The following is a 17,641-nucleotide window of genomic DNA, read 5'->3' on the forward strand; positions in this document are numbered from 1 at the left end:
TAATAAGAAGCAAGCTGATACATATAGGTACAAATATATATATGTGTAATTTACATGCTAGCTAATACATCCTTACCTAATCACCAACGATTACCCAACAACATGTGAGTTACTAATAAAAACCAATGGTTTAGGGAGTGCAGGCAACATATTGATGGAAGGAGTTCCTCAATTAATTTATATTGTGAGTGCAACTGAAAAATGAAAAATGTCCAAATTGCACACTGGATTGGAGTTAGCCTTTGATCCTTGCATATGTTAAATGTAGCATGGTGTTAAAACTTGCCCAAGAAACTGGCTTTCAAACATTGAAACCAAAACAACAAAAACAACAAGGAATTTTATGCATACATTTGCAAAAGGCCTTGAGCAGTAATCTGCTGTTCAGAGGAAAAATATGAATACTCAGAGTTGTTTCAGTGTTAAAATCTATCATGATCACTCTATTTTGCTGGGCCAGGTTTTTCAAAAGGCAGTTAGTACTAGTAACCCAGAATTAAAAGTTAACCAAAGTTTTAATTTTTCTTGTATATATAACTTTTTTTCACTGCTTATGTTTTGTGTATAGTTTGCGATTCAAATTCAAAACTAAAGGACAGATGGCATTTACAGAAAACCTCACCGAAAAGTTCCAAAACTGAAATACTGGTAAACATTCTCACCAATTCTGGGTTAGTTAAATCGAGCTTTGAACAACCCAGCTCTGCATGGTGTTTTATCAGCCTGTGAGGTTATTAATTTTCTTATCTGGCAATAGCCCAGCTCTGATGCAGATCATAACACCTGTGGTCATTTGGAGTACTGTAAGTCAATTCATGCATTCCTCCCCAAAATATTTCATGACTGGTACAGAGAACTTCTCTGTAGCAGGCTAATCTGGCAATTTATTAAGAATTGACAACTAGGACTCCAATTTGTAAACAAATGCTGCACAAAGCCCCTGAACACACAATGACAATAGTAATAAAATAGGAGATGATTATTATGCAGAGAGGCAAATGCTGTGTTGAAACTGAAATAGCAAAACTGGGTTCAAACCTAATTTTCAATCATGTTGTGTTGGATTCTGTAATTATCAGGCTGTGAGACCATACATAACTTGGGCGATTCCAGGAGATATCCATACTACTCCAGGAAGCAAGCCGCTACAAGTTCTCAGCTAGAAATCAGGAAGGGAGTAGGGTTTCTAATGCCAAAGTTTTTGAAGGAATATAGATCAATGAATTCAGTGATTGTCAGCTAGGCTATATGACTATACATAATTTGGAACATTCCTGGAGATATCCATACTACCCCAGAAAAAAATGGGGGAGGGGGAAGGGTTTCTAATGCCAAAGTTTTTAAAGGAAAGTAGATCAACCCACCCTCCCATCCCCCACAAAATACCCATACATACTTGGAATAATATACACTTCAAAGTGGCCAATTGAATTTCCATGGCTCTGCATCATAAGACCTGAACGTAACTGTGCTTTCCACGGGTGCTAAATGTAGGTTGTTTAATAAATTGTGAAGCTCGATCGGGCTATGACCACACATAATTTGGACCATTCCAGGGGAAACAATTAAAGCAAGCCACTACATTTTCCTATGGAAATAGGGGGATGATGGAGTAGAGGGCGGGGGGGGGGGGGGGGGGCTTGGGGATGGAGGAGTGTTTCCCATGCAAAAGGTTTTAGAGGAAAGTACAAAATTAAAAGGGGTTAACCCAACCCCCCCCCCCCCACCCCCACCAAATAAAATGAATAAAGAAATATAAAAAAAAAAAGTAACAAAAACCGAACAAACAACCAAACAAAAACAGTCTTTGGAATTGGAGGGGGAATTGATTATTTCTTATGCAATAACTAATTTTGTACTCCAAAATGTCTAACTGAATTTCCAAGGCTACCATAATAAGAACGAAACATAACGTTCAATTGAATCAAACTGAATAATTTGTTCTTTCATGTGGTAATTAAATTGACTGCTTAGCCTGCAGCTATAATGTAATAAACCTCCACTGAGAGTCCACTTACCCGGAGTACCTTCGGTGAAGAGTTTTCATTTTTGCTTGTTCAACAAAATCATACCTTTATCTTGATGCATGTTTTACGAACAATATAAAATGTATATTTCAGAAAATAAATGAGTTGCTCTTGGCATTTAATATGTACCATCGCCAGCTTTAAGCTTTGAATTGGAAAAGTTCCCGTTGTCGTGGTAATTGCTTATTCGTTGCTTTACAGAATCTTATTGGTTTCTGACTCTACTTTTAAAGCGAAGTAATATTATATACACCCAGTTATATATCTTTTAGGATGCCGGAATTGTTAAGTCATATTCTTTAAGATAATTCAACAACAAGTGGTCAAAAACAGTGATGAGCATGTGTCACATGTATTATATATGTATTGTATTATTGAAGTTCATGAATATAAATAGTTATTTGTTATCCTTTCCCGAGTCAGTTTACGGCCAAACGGTCAGGAAAATGAGCGTACTTATGTTGGTCTTTGTAACATTTATTTTTGTGAGTCTTTAATGTTGAGTCAGCATCAATTATGAGCTGAGTAAGCACAGTTGTAAAATAATGCCGCACGATAGCGGATTCTCTCGTAGTATTTTATAGTCCTAATTCAATTCAAGCGACATACAGTGTCTTCAGCCATTTACGTTCCATTGAGAGTATTCAGAAGATTAAGTTACAATTAAGTAACTTCCAACTACTGTACAATAACCAAGGACTACGTTCATGTATCGATTTACGATAAATAAACGAAGACAAAACTTAACACCAAACTTGAGAACATACCTTGATTATGGAGTATCATGAGCAGAGAAATCATGGGAGTCGACAGGAAATATTTAACTGATATAAACATATTGAATTCCTCTGACAACAGTCAGCACGACTGTAACGATAGATCGTATCACTAGGTTAGAGATTATAGTACCGCAAGTGTGTCACGTGATTTTGTAATCGATATAACACCTTTTTAGATAGAACAAGGCGTTGTCTCAAGTGTATTCTAGGGAACACTCGATTCCATTAAAGTACTTTAAACAGTTTTCTATGATCTGTTCGATATCGAAACAACGACCAGCGACCGCAAAGAAATAACTTATAATCATGAACTACCAGTTTATAAACAGCGCGGTTGCATTTGACCCCTGTTATGTGTTAGATCCTTGCACTTGACCCGTGACGTCAAGAGTCACGCAAGTTAATTTAGCGAAGGGCTGAAATGAACGTCATTGTTGCCCCTCGAGTTTTGTGTTTACTTAATTGATTTTTTTTTTCTTTCATACAAATCAAACATCATTGAGAAAATTTATTCCAATAGCGTCCGAAGTGAGTTGCAAACACGGGAATATGGGGGGGGGGGGGGGTGTGCTCTCTATAACGGCTCCGTCCGGAAGGGGTACCTTTTGCAGGCTTCAGGTGTGTAAAGGGGTAGAGATTTCACAAGTTGAGGTATAAGAAAGAGTACGGAAATCTGTCAGTCAGTTTTTTTAAAGGGCAGTTAATTAAAATGTTTTGGGCAGACGCACCTTACCACGATTATCAGTAGATCACCAGGGTTCAACAATGAAAATCGTGTTGTTGTCACGGGCAACTGGCTCCGTTTCCAGTGGCAACTTGCCGGCCTTTGACGTCATTGGCAGCAAAGCGCGCGAATTTGTAGGCAACGTACGTCTGCTGATATTGTGACCAATGGAAACGAGGTAAGTTGCCCGTGACAACACCCCAATTTTAAGGGCCATAAGTTCGTCACTAAACTTCCGTCGCGCCTTACTCAACTGATAATCGCAGTACGACGGTATCATTAGGCACTACATGAAAATGACAAGAAGACTTTCTTTTTTGGCGGTTTATTCATAATACGGGTCAGCTCTGAAAGTATGTAAAAGGTGTACCTTTTTTAATTAAAGTTGTACGGGAGGGGTTCCTTTTCTGTCAAAATGGTATACGAAAGGCTAGGGGGTTGGCCTCGGGGCGGAGCCTACCCGTTAACAACATTGACGAGTACCCCCCCCCCCCCCCCCCACCGGAGGTTTCAAAGAGAACGTGTTGTGATCGTGTATAAACCACGACGAATTGATTTGGCCCTTCTTTAGCGAATTTTCTAGATCCTTGTAGAACAGTCTTGGAACAATACAAAAATACATACGCTGTGCAAAAATTGTTATTTGTTTCTGTTTTTTTCTTTCTTTTTTTTTTTTCTTTCAAACCTAAGGTGAATTTGTAAACGAAACATAAAGGAGCCCGTTGAGTGGTCACACATGTAAATTTTCTTAAACCAATGATTTCAAATAAAACCAAATAACTTTATGCCAAATCGAGCCCAGACTAAATAGTCATTAGAAACTTGCAGCTGTGTACCCGCGCTCGCCAATTTTGTCATTTCTAGGGATATGATTCATGGTAAGACATATGTATGGTTTGCTTTTATTTACCAATTCTTATTCTGCCGTTAGTAGAATAGAAGTAAGGCTTGACGGAACTGCGGTGGCGGCAAGAGAGGACCCTGGGAACGAGGTTGCGGTGGCGGTGGTAGTGACGTCACAATACCCAGAGGGGTGACATCATCAAAAATGATGACATCCCCATCTAAGAATAGTATATGCACCGCGATCGCCGCTTTTTTGCGGTGGAATCTCATTAATTTTGCGACGGAATAATGAATGTAAATGACATCACCATCTGAAAATAGAATCAGGGTGGTTATCATAGATCCAAAAAATGATGTAATAAAATTATTTTTTACCACAGTGGTCGATAGATTTTTCACTATAAGGCGGTGAAATTTTAGAAATATACTAGTTTATTATATGGCCAGCGCCGTGAGCGGGCAAGATGAATCAAATCCTGCGCTGTGATTGGCTACCCGAGCGGGCAAGCTGGAGCTATCTTGCCTGCTCGGGACTACCCGAATTGAAATTGAAAATTGTGGTGCTGGTGGCGGTGGTAGAGTTTAAACAATAGAAATCTGAGCATTTGTAAGCCTCTTCAAACGCGGAACGCTCGACTCTATACTCACTTTACATTTAGCTGCCAAGGAGGTGACATGAGTTGGTCCTGTCCCTGTTGTGAAAAATATTTTAGCAGAAAAGACAGTATGAAAAGACATATCAATAATAGGCAAAGTAATCCCGGTCACCTCACTCCATTTAATGCGATGCCCTTTTCCACTGAGAAGTGGCAGCGGTTTCAGTTTGAACATCCGTTCACTTGCATGGTGGCCGGGATGACTGGATCAGGGAAGATGGTCTGGGTCCAATCGCTGTTAACACAGGCTTACAGAATGATTAATCTTCCTCCCGGAAGAATAGTGTGATGTTACTCACGGTGGCAGTCCGCCTATATGGAAATGCTAGTCACCATACCAAACATAGAATTTGTCAAGGGAATCCCAACGGTTTTAGAACAAGATGCTTATTTTAGTGTTAACAAACGGAATTTAATCGTCTTTGACGATCAGATGATCGATGCCGGCAAAGATCAAAGAATCGTCAACTTGTTTGCAAGAGGATCCCACTATCGCGTCGCAACCTGATCATGAGTGTCATTTACATCGCGCAGAACTTATTCCATCAGGGAAAAGGCAGTCCCAGCATTAGTTTAAACAGCCACTACTTGACAATCCCGGTCACAAGCTGCAAGTTTTGACCCTAGCCAAACAAATGTATCCCGAGCGTAACAATTTCTTCCTAAAACAATGTGAGGAAGCTGTAAGAAGGCCCTATGGTTATCTTCTGATCGATTTGAAAACTACCACTCAAGATGACTGTAGGCTGATAATAAACGTGCTCCCCGGAGAAGAAGGATTTTATCAAGTAGGGATGGAAGAAAATATCCCTCAGGAGTTACTGAGATATCTGAAACAACAAAATCTTTCGACAGACCCCGGCACTTCTTCCAGCCATGCAGCGTTTACAAAGCGGAATGGATGGCACTCTCTCTCGCAGTGGCCTCTGAGAAGACGAGAAAGCTAAACAGTTTCTTCGGCTGCAAAACAGTTACCTGACTTTCAAACAACAATTGAATACATACATACCACCTAGATATAGACATGAAGAGATGAACGCCAGTCAACCGGGAGTTAATTTGCCAACAAGTATAGGAGATTCTACAACGGTAAACAGCAATCTCTACTCCCCCTAAACCCCTTCAACGTGGCAGCAATTTTAAATCAAGAGGCCATCTCACAAGGACCTAAGCCAGTAGCTCCAACACCATTAAATCCTGCCATACTGACCCCTCCTCCCACAGTAAAAACACCGCCACCAATGCCTTCAGCGCCAAAGAGAAAAAGGTAGCGGATTCATTTTGTAAATTACTTAGACGATGATGAATCGACTCAGAAACGGCGATCTCGGCGCCTTAAAAGTCAAAGCTATCCTTACAAATACGCGAAACCGGAAGAAGAAAGTTAATAAATAAAAACGTGACGGCTTAAATTTTCCGAGTGAAGATAAAGACTGAATTTATTTGTCATATTTAAATAAAGTTGTTTGAAAGTTTAATAGTGCGTGGGTCTCCTTTAGTTTTAGCACGATTGCTAATTTTCTCGTATTTCATTAAACATGATAACACGCAACTTTTGGCAAAGTTTAAAAAAATTCTGTACATAGCGTTCAGAGCCACCTTGCCTCTAAAGCTGTAATTAAGGGTGTTTGTAGCAGGTCATACTGTTACCATGGTAACCTATTGTGGCACGAAAATGGTAACAACGTGTTCATCAGTGATTGGGCAGTTTTTTGATACCATGATTGTAGCATCAAGTGATAAAGAGTGGTAATAATGACCTATCAAAATCTAACTGCTGGACACTGCTTTGCGCCACCTTAAAGGGTGAAGGAGAAGGCGACTACGTACGTGTGTCTTGACATGAATTATACGCCCATTTTTTAAAAAAAAGTTTTAAAAATGTGTCATCCGGGAATGGGAGGGAGACTCCCATATATAAATGACAGGGGTGCTCGTGGGAAATTTTCAAAAGACCCCTAAGAGGTAGGCTTGATTTCCAGAGCCGGACTCCCAAAACGGCTGGAGCCTACGTAAAAGGTACCTTGCAAAAAAGACCGACGTCCAATATTCTCCCAGAACGGTCCCGAGCAAGCTTGTTCAAAAGAGATTTACTACGCGACCGAAAATTTTTAGTGAATACTACGACTGGAAATTAAAAACATTGTAATCTTCAAGCGCGCAATTCTGACTGGGAGCCGACCATACGTATTTATTTTTTCCTCCAGCTTAACAGCGGTCTGGAATCCTAAATCCTTGAATCTGATTGGCTAATCACGCGCGCTCCAGCGGTCCGGATTTTACCATCCGGACCCCGAGTACGGACCGCTCTCAAATTTCCAACTTTGGCAGCTTTTCAAGCTTTTTATTACACCATAAAACAACACAGAGTCAAACAATTATAAAAACAGTATCCCCTGGCCTTGGGTGGTACTCAACTCCTCGGATCGACACAGATTTTCCCAATAGACTCCCAATACGGACCGACCAAGGCCGGTAAATAGCATATATTCATATACTCACGCCGCTCTCATAAAAAAAAAAACAAACAAACAAAAGAAGGGAAAGAGAGTGGGAAAAAAAGAAAAGGAATCTTTCAAGCGAAAACAAGTTCTTTCAGAAACATAAGCTTTAGAACTACCAGTAAGTCTTCAAGAGTGATCGTTTGGGATCATTCGGGGTAGTGCTATGTTATTGAACCAGCGTGAGGTCCGATCTGTAACACTGGAGAAATGTTAGACGAGTTATTTGTTTGGCAGGTACTTGCTAAACAACGAAGAAGACCAGTTAATTATAAAACTGGCCGCTGTTTAAAATAGACCACAGATTTCGTTGTCAAATGCGTCATAAGCATGTCTTTTGAGAGGCGTGGTGACCTTATGGTTATTGCGTTGCACACCGGATCAAACGATCCAGGTCTTGCAAGCCAGTGTTCATGTGTTTTGTCCTTGGGTAAGACATTTTACTCCCACAGTTCCTCTCTCTACCCAGATATATAAACGGGTACTCGGGAATTAAAACGCTAGGAGCTAACCCTGCGATGGAAAAGCAGTAGAAATATTCCTAGCTGCATGGGCCACTAGGCTCGAAAGTTGACTTCACCTTTTTTTCCCGATACTAGGCCTTGTGCAGTGTGCCTGTGAGGCTTGGCTTTTCAGAAGAAAATTAATGGTGATCTGTAATCTGTATAACACTAAAGGAGCAGGAATGGCGATGGGGAGGGAAGCAGGAATGGCGCAGTGGTGAAAGCGCTCGCCTCCCACCAATGTGGCCCGGGTTTAAATCCTGGACCCGGTGTTATAAGTGGGTTGAGTTTGTTGTTGGTTCTCGTCCTTGTTCTGAGGGTTTTTCTCCGGGTTCTCCAGTTTTCCTCCCTCCACAAAAATCAGCATTTCTAAATTCCAATTCGATCGGGAATTCGAGGGCCACGGGTTTGTCAGTCATAAGACTGTTGTGTGTTAGCCTCGTTAAACAAGGTTAATTTATTTATTTATTTTTATTTATTTATTTACCACAATATTCTGTTTGCGAGATCCAGCTTTTAGTCAATGCGTAATTCGTTGGAATGTTCAGTCTGCTTGTGACTGCAGATGGATAATGGTGGGCTAAGACTTCACAATCCCGTCACTCTACTTATGACGATATTGTCCTTTAAAGAAACCCGCTGCAGGTACACGCTTAATATAAGTTACCTAAGAGTCGGCAAGACTGAAGAGGCCTCCGAAAGGTTAAATGGGTTAAGTGCTAAATTCAAACGTAGCAAGGTTTTTAATCAAACACAAAGACTAACGTATCAGCAAAATTGTTTTATTTACTCTAATATGTACTCTCATTACATGTAGCAAGTCTTAGAGCAGATTTCACGTGAGTGTCGAATTAAACTACTCCCCATTTGCCTTTGCACTACTGTATTACATGATTGACTTTTAAAAAATACTTCTGTCCCACGGCTCATCCAAAACCAAGACCAATCGTGCCACGCTCGCACACGTCTTCCCACGCTTCCCGTCAGCTACTTGTTCCGGTGTGCTTTCGAATTTTGATTGGTTCATTGGATTGTCTGTGTCCTTTGTGATTGGCTAGCTGGATTGACGACTTTAGTTTTAGTTTTGCGACACTCAGTCTCCAACCGCTCTAACGTATAACACGGTGGAACTAGCTGGGCATAATAGCTTACTGCTTTTCAAACTGATATTTTTAATTACGTGCTGCTTATATTATAAAAATGCTAATGATGCTTTATAACTAAATGTTCCCAAATGAGTATTTCAGTGAAAGAGGACAGCAGAATCTGGGTTCTACTGAGATGATATGCAACTGAGTAGGAAGTTTTGTTATTACGGATAACGTTAGAATTTATTTTCGCCGTTAATGTTTGCGAGACAGCCAGTTTTGAATAAAAGTTTAATTCTAAATTTCACTGAAATACTCATTTGGGAACATTCAGTTGAAAGTTACCGACAAGATGCAACATATCAAAAGGACTGAAAACAAAAACGTTAATTAATGCCTGGTATACTGAATTATCTTGGAACATTAATGGCTGTGGTCTGGAAAGACCAAATATACTTTACTTTGCATTTCATGAAACTAGAGATAGTAATGCGGTCCAATGTGAGAGTTTAAACTGAAACAATAAATTTCACTGAAAACCAACTAGTGCTTCACAACATTAATTATCCAAAAGAACAGTAAGGAAGCTAATCCAACGCTTTCAGAGTAGCAATTCGTTTAAGAAAACTCGTCTTTGAGAACGAAAAAAAGTAGCTTATTAGAAGAACTTGCTCCTATCCTCAACTTAAAATATTACAGAGACTGAAATATGTATCAGACAGTCGACTAAGATAGTACAACATTCCGCGGTTTACAAAAATAAAAAACCGATTACCGTCAGTTAAAAAAAAAAAAAAAAAAACTATGAAAATAAACAAATCAATCAATCAATCAATAAACAAATAAACAAACATAAATAAATAAATAATTAAATAAATACACTTATTATATGACATGGTAGGCTTAAAGTTAATCCGAGCGTTCTGATTGGTTTTTTCTTGGTCGGGATTTTGTCTCTCGGACCGCTTTCATGGAAACGGCCATTAGTATATTTTTTGTTTTCGAGTGGATATTAGGAACTTTAAGGTATGGTACGGCTAGGCTGTAGTACGGCGGCAGATAGTGAAGATCGCTTCCGGTGACGTCATGACGCGCGTACCAGTACGGCTATACCGCCGTAGCCTTGCTTGCTGAGAGGTTTGAAATATGACTAGATTTATGAAAACGGTGTTGAGAGTAAGTGCGTCCCTTCGCACCAAGTGAGCTACACACTTTAATTTGACGGCTCCTCAGAGCCTAAAAATTACTCCAAGCAAATCGAAACAAACAAAAAGCAAAACAAAACAAAACAAAACAGAGCAGAACAACAAACCAAAACAAACCGGAAAACCAAAGCAAAAAACAAAACAAAGCAAAAACCAAGTAGAAGAGTAAAAAAGGAAGATAAGAGAGTGGTGGGAAATGACTGACATTCGCTTAGGTTTCTATATCGTCTACTAAGCAGGGTGAAATTTTCATTAACACCGTTTTTTAAATCGAAAAATAGTACAAGCATGGCTTTATTTTGTTTTTGTGTTTTGCTGTTGTTGTTCTTGCTCTTTTTTAGTAGAAAGGGTTTGGCTCTGTTCTGGCTTACCGGTTACCTGCGAATCGGACACCCGGCGAGGACGGAAACCAATTCGGCGAGGGAAGCGAGCGGACGAGCGCGAAACTGAAGAATTCGGAGAGCGAAGCGATCGGGGCGGGAGGCCTCGTTTGAGCTCGCCGGGAGGCTGTTAGCAAGCTACTTACCGGCTCAAGAACCGAACAAAACACTAAACAGTACACTGCATAGCAGCAAGACTATCAAACAAATGGAATTCAAGATTTGTCTTCTTCAAGTTGTTGACCAGTATACCCCAGGACAGAACCAAAACGTTTTCAGCCAAATAACTTGTTTCTAACAGGCCATATTCGTATTCTCGGAGGCTCATGCGGGGGAATCATCAAAAAGAGATCAAAGTCATTTGCATTTGAAAAGACTTCGCGCATAAGCCTCAGTTGCAAGCTAGTTCCAGTCCATTGTACCGAGAAAACGAATATGGTCTATTGCTTCACAACGCCTGCGCCGCCATGCCCTCACCATCACAGCCAAGGTCACTCTCAACCTGACTTTCTCCAATAATAGTATCTCCACTTTGGGCATAATGCCCTTTGTTGCTATGAGCAGTGGGAAGCTCACAGCTGCCACCGCTGGTCTGAGAGTTACTGTGATGACATCGTTTTATCAGTTCCCATACTTTGCTTCTGTAAAGAAACAAAACGGTCCCAAGCAATCCCGAAAAGAACGCAACCAATACCTTCCAAAGGCAGTCACGGCTCCCCTCTGTGTTAGGAATGTCTGAAAGGACAATGGGAAATAAAAAGTCTGACACACTATCCGAAACTCGAGAGACAGTTTCATCGTATTCGAAGCAAGAAGAGAAATGTAAAGAAACACTGTCTCGTTGATGTTTGTTGTTTGTTGTATTAAAGAGAACAGAAAATTGTAAGTCATCAAATACTACAGCACAACTATATGAAACACAGCTAGAATTTTCCTTGGCCCAATTTCCTGCGCGATAATGGCATGTTAATAGCGAAGAAAATGTTTTGTGAGTTCGTAAACAGATGTCTTTTGGTTGCTAGTGGTTGTCTTTGAGAGTATTCCCAGTTATCCTACACATAAGAAAGTCATTAGTCAAAAAAGCCAGATCCTTGCGCTCTTTTGATCAGAGCCGGAGTTTAATAGACCAATTTCGATATATTAAAATTCAGCCTAACATAATAGACCTCAGCACGAGGCTCTGGGGAATAAACTCCACAAACTCTGTAGTTATTCCCCAGAGCCTCGTACTGAGGTCTATTGTTTAAGGCTGAATTTTAATATATCGAAATTGGTCTATTCGGAGTGGACGGTGCCTCTTAGTATTATAGTAGCCCCCCCCCCCCCCCCCCAAAAAAAATGAGTGATCTGAAAAGAATAAACCATTGGTAAATTGCATATTAAACCTTGTTCTGAGACAGAATTTCGCATCTTCCATCGTTGAATCCGAAACAGATTCAAGGCGACGATCCTTAACTTGCCCACAGAAAAGGCCGCGTTCGATATATCAATATTCTAACAGAGCTCCGAGGCTTTCAGGACACACTTGTATATTTGGTGTTTTTCTTTTTCTTTATATCCAGGTCTCTTTTGGGAATTGAGGGACAAAAGAAACTTTAAAAATCTGCTATTTCGTTTCCTGAAAGCCTCGCGAGTCATTTTGCGACCGAGATCTCTGTCACCGGGATCAAAATTTTCTCATATGAAAACTCCAGTCCATGTCGGATTTCCCAAATGAACAGACCACAAAATTAGTCTTGTAAACGAGCCTGCCCGATGCAGGTGCACTCATTCCAGAACAGGCTTTCGACAACATGGAGTCAACGAAATTTGTTACTTTACCTGCTGTCCCGTTTCCTTGAAAAGTGGTACAGTTGGTTCCAGCTCGTGCTAAAACAATAAGAAGAACAAAATCAGGTGAACGAGTGAGAGACTAAAATCCGATTCATGTTTATGGCCCCGTAAAAACCTAAATACGAACTTAACCCTATGAATCCTGGGGTAGTGGAGAGACTTTCTTCTCCTCATCACCTCCCCTCCTATGTATCTCCAAAAAATTTACTCAAGAGTAATCAAACTTATATGGTTTTATGGCACCCAAAAATTATTATTTTGATGACAATCACGTGTTCAATATCACTTCTTATCAGCCAAAAATACGTCGTACATTTCAGAAGTCTGCAACCAGGGAATACCAAGAATGGTAGTCATTATGGCATAATAGGTTACCATACCAACAGTAAAACCTGTTCAAACCCCCTTAATTTTAGTTTTAAATGCTCACAACTCAAAACCTAACGAGATGACTCCCATATATTATTATCGACTTGTGAAAGGCATGAGCGCAAAGTGTAAAATACTTCCGTCCGGGGGTTCCGAGCCACCTTAAATTTTCGAAATAGCCCTTTTACAACTGTAACTTTTCTCATTTGCATTAGGATATAATCTAGCATTATGCGAGGCAATTTCGGGCTATTTTGTAGCAGTTCATCTCGAAAAGGGCTATTTAAGGTTACCATTATTGGTTTTCCAATGGCTGAGCGTCTATTCGGTACCAATCATTTGTAGCATCACTTGATAAACAGTAGTCGCTCAATGAATCAATCGATCGATATATGGATGGATCAACCACTCACTCGCTCCCTTCTTCCCTTCCTCTCTCTCCATCCTTCCTTCCTTCCCTCCCTCCCTCCCTCCCTCCGTAACTCACTTCCTCCTCCTCCCTCCCTCTTTCCCTCGGTCATTCACTCGCTCGCTCACTCACTCACTCTCACTCACTCACTCACTCACTCACTCACTCACTCACTCACTCACTCACTCACTCACTCACTCACTCACTCACTCACTCTCACTCACTCACTCACTCACTCACTCACTCACTCACTCACTCACTCACTCACTCACTCTCTCTCACTCACTCACTCACTCACTCACTCACTCACTCACTCACTCACTCACACTCACTCACTCACTCACTCACTCACACTCACTCACTCACTCACTCACTCACTCACTCACTCACTCACTCACTCACTCACTCACTCACTCACTCACTCACTCAATCGCTCGCTCGCTCGCTAACTCACTCACTCGCTCACTTACTCGATCAACCGATCGATCGATCGATCAATCAGTGCAAAATACTCACGTATAACTTTTACTTTTATTGTTAAATTAGCATCTCCCAAGGGATTCTCTGCGGTGAGCGTGTAGTCACCATTGTACAATTTGCTGGCATTATGGCGTATGTAGATTAGTTCCATATTCGTTTCGTTCAGAACGATCGTTTTGTTATGCCGCAAAGTCGCCAAAGGGTTTGGATACCCATGAACCTTGAATTGCAACATCAAAGGCATTCCTTCAATGACTTCATTCTCAGGTGGGTTCCTTGTGCTGAGTTTGGGTGGTTCTGTTAAAAGAATAAAATAAGTCAAATAAGGTAATACGGTCAAAGCGGCCTCCTAATAAGCGGCTACCCCCTATTAAGCGGTTACCCCATATTAAGAATTACGGAAATAAACAATTTTCACTTACTTACCTTTTATAATTTCAAGTATAGTGACGTTATCCACAGTTTCACTAAACTGGATCTTTCCTTTGCAAATATACAATATTTTGTCATCCTCGGGATTAGTCTCTAAAATCGTCAAAGTCCCGTTGGTTTCCAATTCATATTTCTTTGGATAATGGACGTAGACTGTCTTGTTATCTATATGGGCCACCCTGTGCTTGTCCCAGTAGTTTCTGCATTCGTCTTCTATGGCGCATCGATACCAAGCAATATTGATCAGCTGTGGGATGTCCAATGGACAAGGGATGGAGACCTTTTGTCCAATTCTAGCCTTGATCGAATTCTGGGACTGAGAAACGACTGTGAAGGCAGGAATAAGGTAGCAGATTAGGAAAAGAGGCATACATTCTTATAATTACTTGTCATCTTAATTGATAACAGAATGTTTCATAAAAAAATACCCTTGCTTTAATAGTTTCATTGTTCATTGTTCTACCTACGTGTGATAACTATCTTGCATCTTCCTTTCCAGGTTCTTATAGCAGAATCTTTGCTGACGGCCTTGAATACGCTAGACATGCACGAATAGACTACAAACATTTAAAGAGCTTGTGAAACTTAGTAATTGGTGAAATGTTTGCATGGCTCTTCGGGTGTAATAAACGAGGAGAAATTGGCTTTCAAAAACTGCAAAATATCTTGGTGGCAAAAACGCTAATGAGCTTATACATTCTTTGAGTTTAAAACCGTGTCGCACAAAAGGTAATCAATACATCGGGCTCAAATTTCTTGGCACAGTTAATAATGCTGTGGCCTTTCAATATTTAGTCCGGGGAGAGGTGGCTGTTACACAGGCTATTCAATATTCAGAACCTGAATGTTTTTGCAGCTCCATCAGAAACTGTATCGCTCACGCTAATGAGACAAATATTTTAAACAAAGATTCTCATGGAGCACTGTAACCGGTTCTCTGTAAACTTCACAACTGCATGATGCAAACTAAATTTTGTAGATGTTAAAAAAAAAGTGTTACTAGTAGCTAAACTGCACTCACTGAAAAAAGGTATAGTCTGCATACGAGCCAAGTAGCCCACTGACTCACTGAAGCTTGCTAATAAATCTAAAACTAAAAATAAATTTAAAACAGGGATAATTTATTTGATCGGCAGAACTTACCAAGACTACAAATCAATCTGTACCGGGCAGGAATATGCCAGCACAACTTTGCACTGGCTGCGCGTTTATCAACCATTGTTTTGCTTTGTGATCCGTATAAAAATTAATTGTGTACATAGAACATAGTTGAACAACTTCAGAATCCAGTAAAAATTAATGTGAAAAAAGGCCTGACAAATATGTGCTTCGTGTATACTTTGAATGTATACCACTGATATGTTCTTGGTGGCAGTTGTTGACCCCCCTGCCCCCTAGTGATTACTTGGATCGCCTACGTAAAGAGGTCAACTGTAGTTATTTAATTTAAGAAATTATGTTTTTTGTACATGTGTGCTGCTCATTCTTGGAAAATATATTCATCCACTGTGGGTGTCGAGGGACAAACATGTCCAAAGGTTACCGTATACCTTCAGAGGTGTCTCGCGTTGACGCGATGTAGCGCGTCCGGTTTAAACTTTAGATACCTAAAACTCTATATCAAATTAAAGCTCATGAAGCTGGCTATCAAACTCTACCAACAAGTTTGAATTCAAATGAATTGTCGAATTTTTTACGACCTCTAAATTCGAGCGTCCGAACTGCAAGTCAAAGTGCATTTTGTTTTTCGCTTATTTATTTGTCGCCTCCGGACCCAAAGCGCTAAAAAAAAAAGGTATCTGCGATTTGCCATATTCAATTTCAGTGAAACGTTAAAGCCTGGTTCTCATATGCCGCCGACATAACGGCTACGGTATATGTGAACATTTATCGCCGAATTATAATCTGTCCTAATTGATCACCCGCTTGCCTGGGAAGTTGAGCTGAGTTCAACTTCCCAGGCAAGCCGGCGGTTGTCGACAAAAATATTTTATGTGAACATTAGCCTGCGAACAGGCTCCCGGCGAGGACGGAAAAAAATTTCGGAGAGCAAAGTGATCGGGCTTCGTTCGGGCTCACCGGGAGCCTGTTCGCAGGCTATGTGAACATCATCTGGACCATCTGCAGACGCAACGTATGACTTAAAAACTCGATTTCTTTCCCACAGTTCCATACTTTACATATGTAATGGTGGAAAAGTGCGCCAATTCGATTTGCATTTTACGCTAATTTGAGTACGTCGGCGATCCATCGTAGATGCGGCGGGGACCCACTGGAACAGATCGCCGAACGTTGTCACTTGCAACATTTTCGAAATAGGATTTAAAAAATATAGAAAAATCGCTCTCGGAGAAAAAATACTTGGAAATAAAAAATTCGCGGACAACTTTTTGTTGTTTATATGTCAGACTAGTTACTGTCCAAATTTGAGGGTAAACGAACAAATTCCCATTGACTTGTACCTTTCAAAAGGGACCGAAAAGATGATTCGGACGCTCAACATTTAGTAGAGGTCGTGAAAAATTCGACAATTCATTTTATTTCAAACTTTTTCGTATAGTATAGTTTAAACCGGACGTGCTACATCGCTTAGACGCGAGACAACTCTGAAGGTGCATCTGACGGTATACAAAAAGGCCAAAGGCGCGCGAGATCTGGAACTGCCCCTAACTTACGATTGAACACCTGGAAGATGCTATGGTTGTCTGTGCAACGTGGATTTGTTGTCCGCGAGGGCTTAGTTTCTTAACTGATCATGATCGTTTTGTCTTCCAGGCCTCATTGTTAGCTTTAAAAAGTTCGACTCCTCTTCTGGGGGTTATCGGGCTCAAGATGTTACCCTACTTGAACTTCGCTACTCAACAGTGCACTTTTACACGTATGGCCGCCATTTTGGAAATTTTAGGTGAGTGTGAACTGTGACTGTGACTGTGACTGTGGTCTAACCTTAGTCCTCCATAGTTACTTAACTAGCTTTTTGTCTGCGTTTGTTCTGAATTATAGAGGCAATGAATACAGTTAATACAGTGTGGGAGGACCAGGTGAAGTGTTTGTTGGAAAGGTCACTGTTTTGTCGCGGTACGTGGAAACCTTTTGACACCGAAGCTTTAAGCCTTATATTAAACTTATTTAAACTGTATGCATAATAAATGTATGGGGTTATACGGAAATCTTGCCGTTAACTCTCTGAAAGTATGCAGAGGTTAGTTGTTATGGCACTGTTGGATAACTTAGTTTGAATGGGAGTGGCAGGTATATTTTGCAGGTTGCAGGTTGCAGGTTGCAGGTTGCAGGTTGCAGGTTGAAATTTAATTATAACTGGAAAACCGCTGGCACTTAAGGTTACAGTATACCTTCAGGGGTGTCTCGCGCGAAAGCGACGTAACGCGTGCAGTTTAAGCTGTAGATA

The 17,641-nt window shown here is 40.6% G+C and overlaps 2 protein-coding genes, 2 long non-coding RNA genes and 1 pseudogene across 6 annotated transcripts in view; 2 read left to right on the forward strand and 3 right to left on the reverse strand.

Moving 5' to 3' along the window:
• Window positions 1-17,431, forward strand: LOC110057305 (uncharacterized). The gene is made up of 3 exons (XR_016208844.1): window positions 1-27; window positions 17,008-17,137; window positions 17,236-17,431. It is a non-coding gene; the product is annotated as an uncharacterized LOC110057305 (long non-coding RNA).
• The window catches only part of LOC110041050 (uncharacterized), a 55,341-nt gene that overhangs the window by 17,818 nt on the left and 19,882 nt on the right, over window positions 1-17,641 (reverse strand). Inside the window, exon 1 of one of the 3 annotated variants that reach the window (XM_089294938.1) lies at window positions 2,795-2,898. The exons of 1 other annotated variant lie outside the window; for it this stretch is intronic. In XM_089294938.1, coding sequence (XP_089151064.1) covers window positions 2,795-2,864 — 70 coding nt within the window. In that variant the 5' untranslated portion in view covers window positions 2,865-2,898. Of the gene's footprint in view, window positions 1-2,794; window positions 2,901-17,641 lie in introns of those variants that run through there. One more of the 3 variants, XM_089294939.1, reaches the window with a different exon arrangement.
• LOC149108968 (uncharacterized) lies at window positions 3,364-8,914 on the forward strand (annotated as a pseudogene).
• The window catches only part of LOC149108969 (muscle, skeletal receptor tyrosine protein kinase-like), a 16,967-nt gene continuing 12,799 nt past the window's right edge, over window positions 13,474-17,641 (reverse strand). The window contains exons 2-3 of the mRNA XM_089294944.1: window positions 14,227-14,559; window positions 13,474-14,097 (exon numbers count right to left, since the gene is read on the reverse strand). Coding sequence (XP_089151070.1) covers window positions 13,787-14,097; window positions 14,227-14,559 — 644 coding nt within the window. The 3' untranslated portion in view covers window positions 13,474-13,786. The remainder of the gene's footprint in view (window positions 14,098-14,226; window positions 14,560-17,641) is intronic.
• Window positions 15,687-17,641, reverse strand: part of LOC149108970 (uncharacterized) — a 4,140-nt gene continuing 2,185 nt past the window's right edge. Inside the window, exon 2 of the long non-coding RNA XR_016208845.1 lies at window positions 15,687-17,567. This is a non-coding gene — a long non-coding RNA (uncharacterized LOC149108970). The remainder of the gene's footprint in view (window positions 17,568-17,641) is intronic.

Source organism: Orbicella faveolata, unplaced genomic scaffold, assembly GCF_042242905.1.
Source record: "Orbicella faveolata isolate gen_17 unplaced genomic scaffold, um_ofav_v1 contig_25, whole genome shotgun sequence".
In the NCBI taxonomy this organism is placed as follows: domain Eukaryota; kingdom Metazoa; phylum Cnidaria; class Anthozoa; order Scleractinia; family Merulinidae; genus Orbicella; species Orbicella faveolata.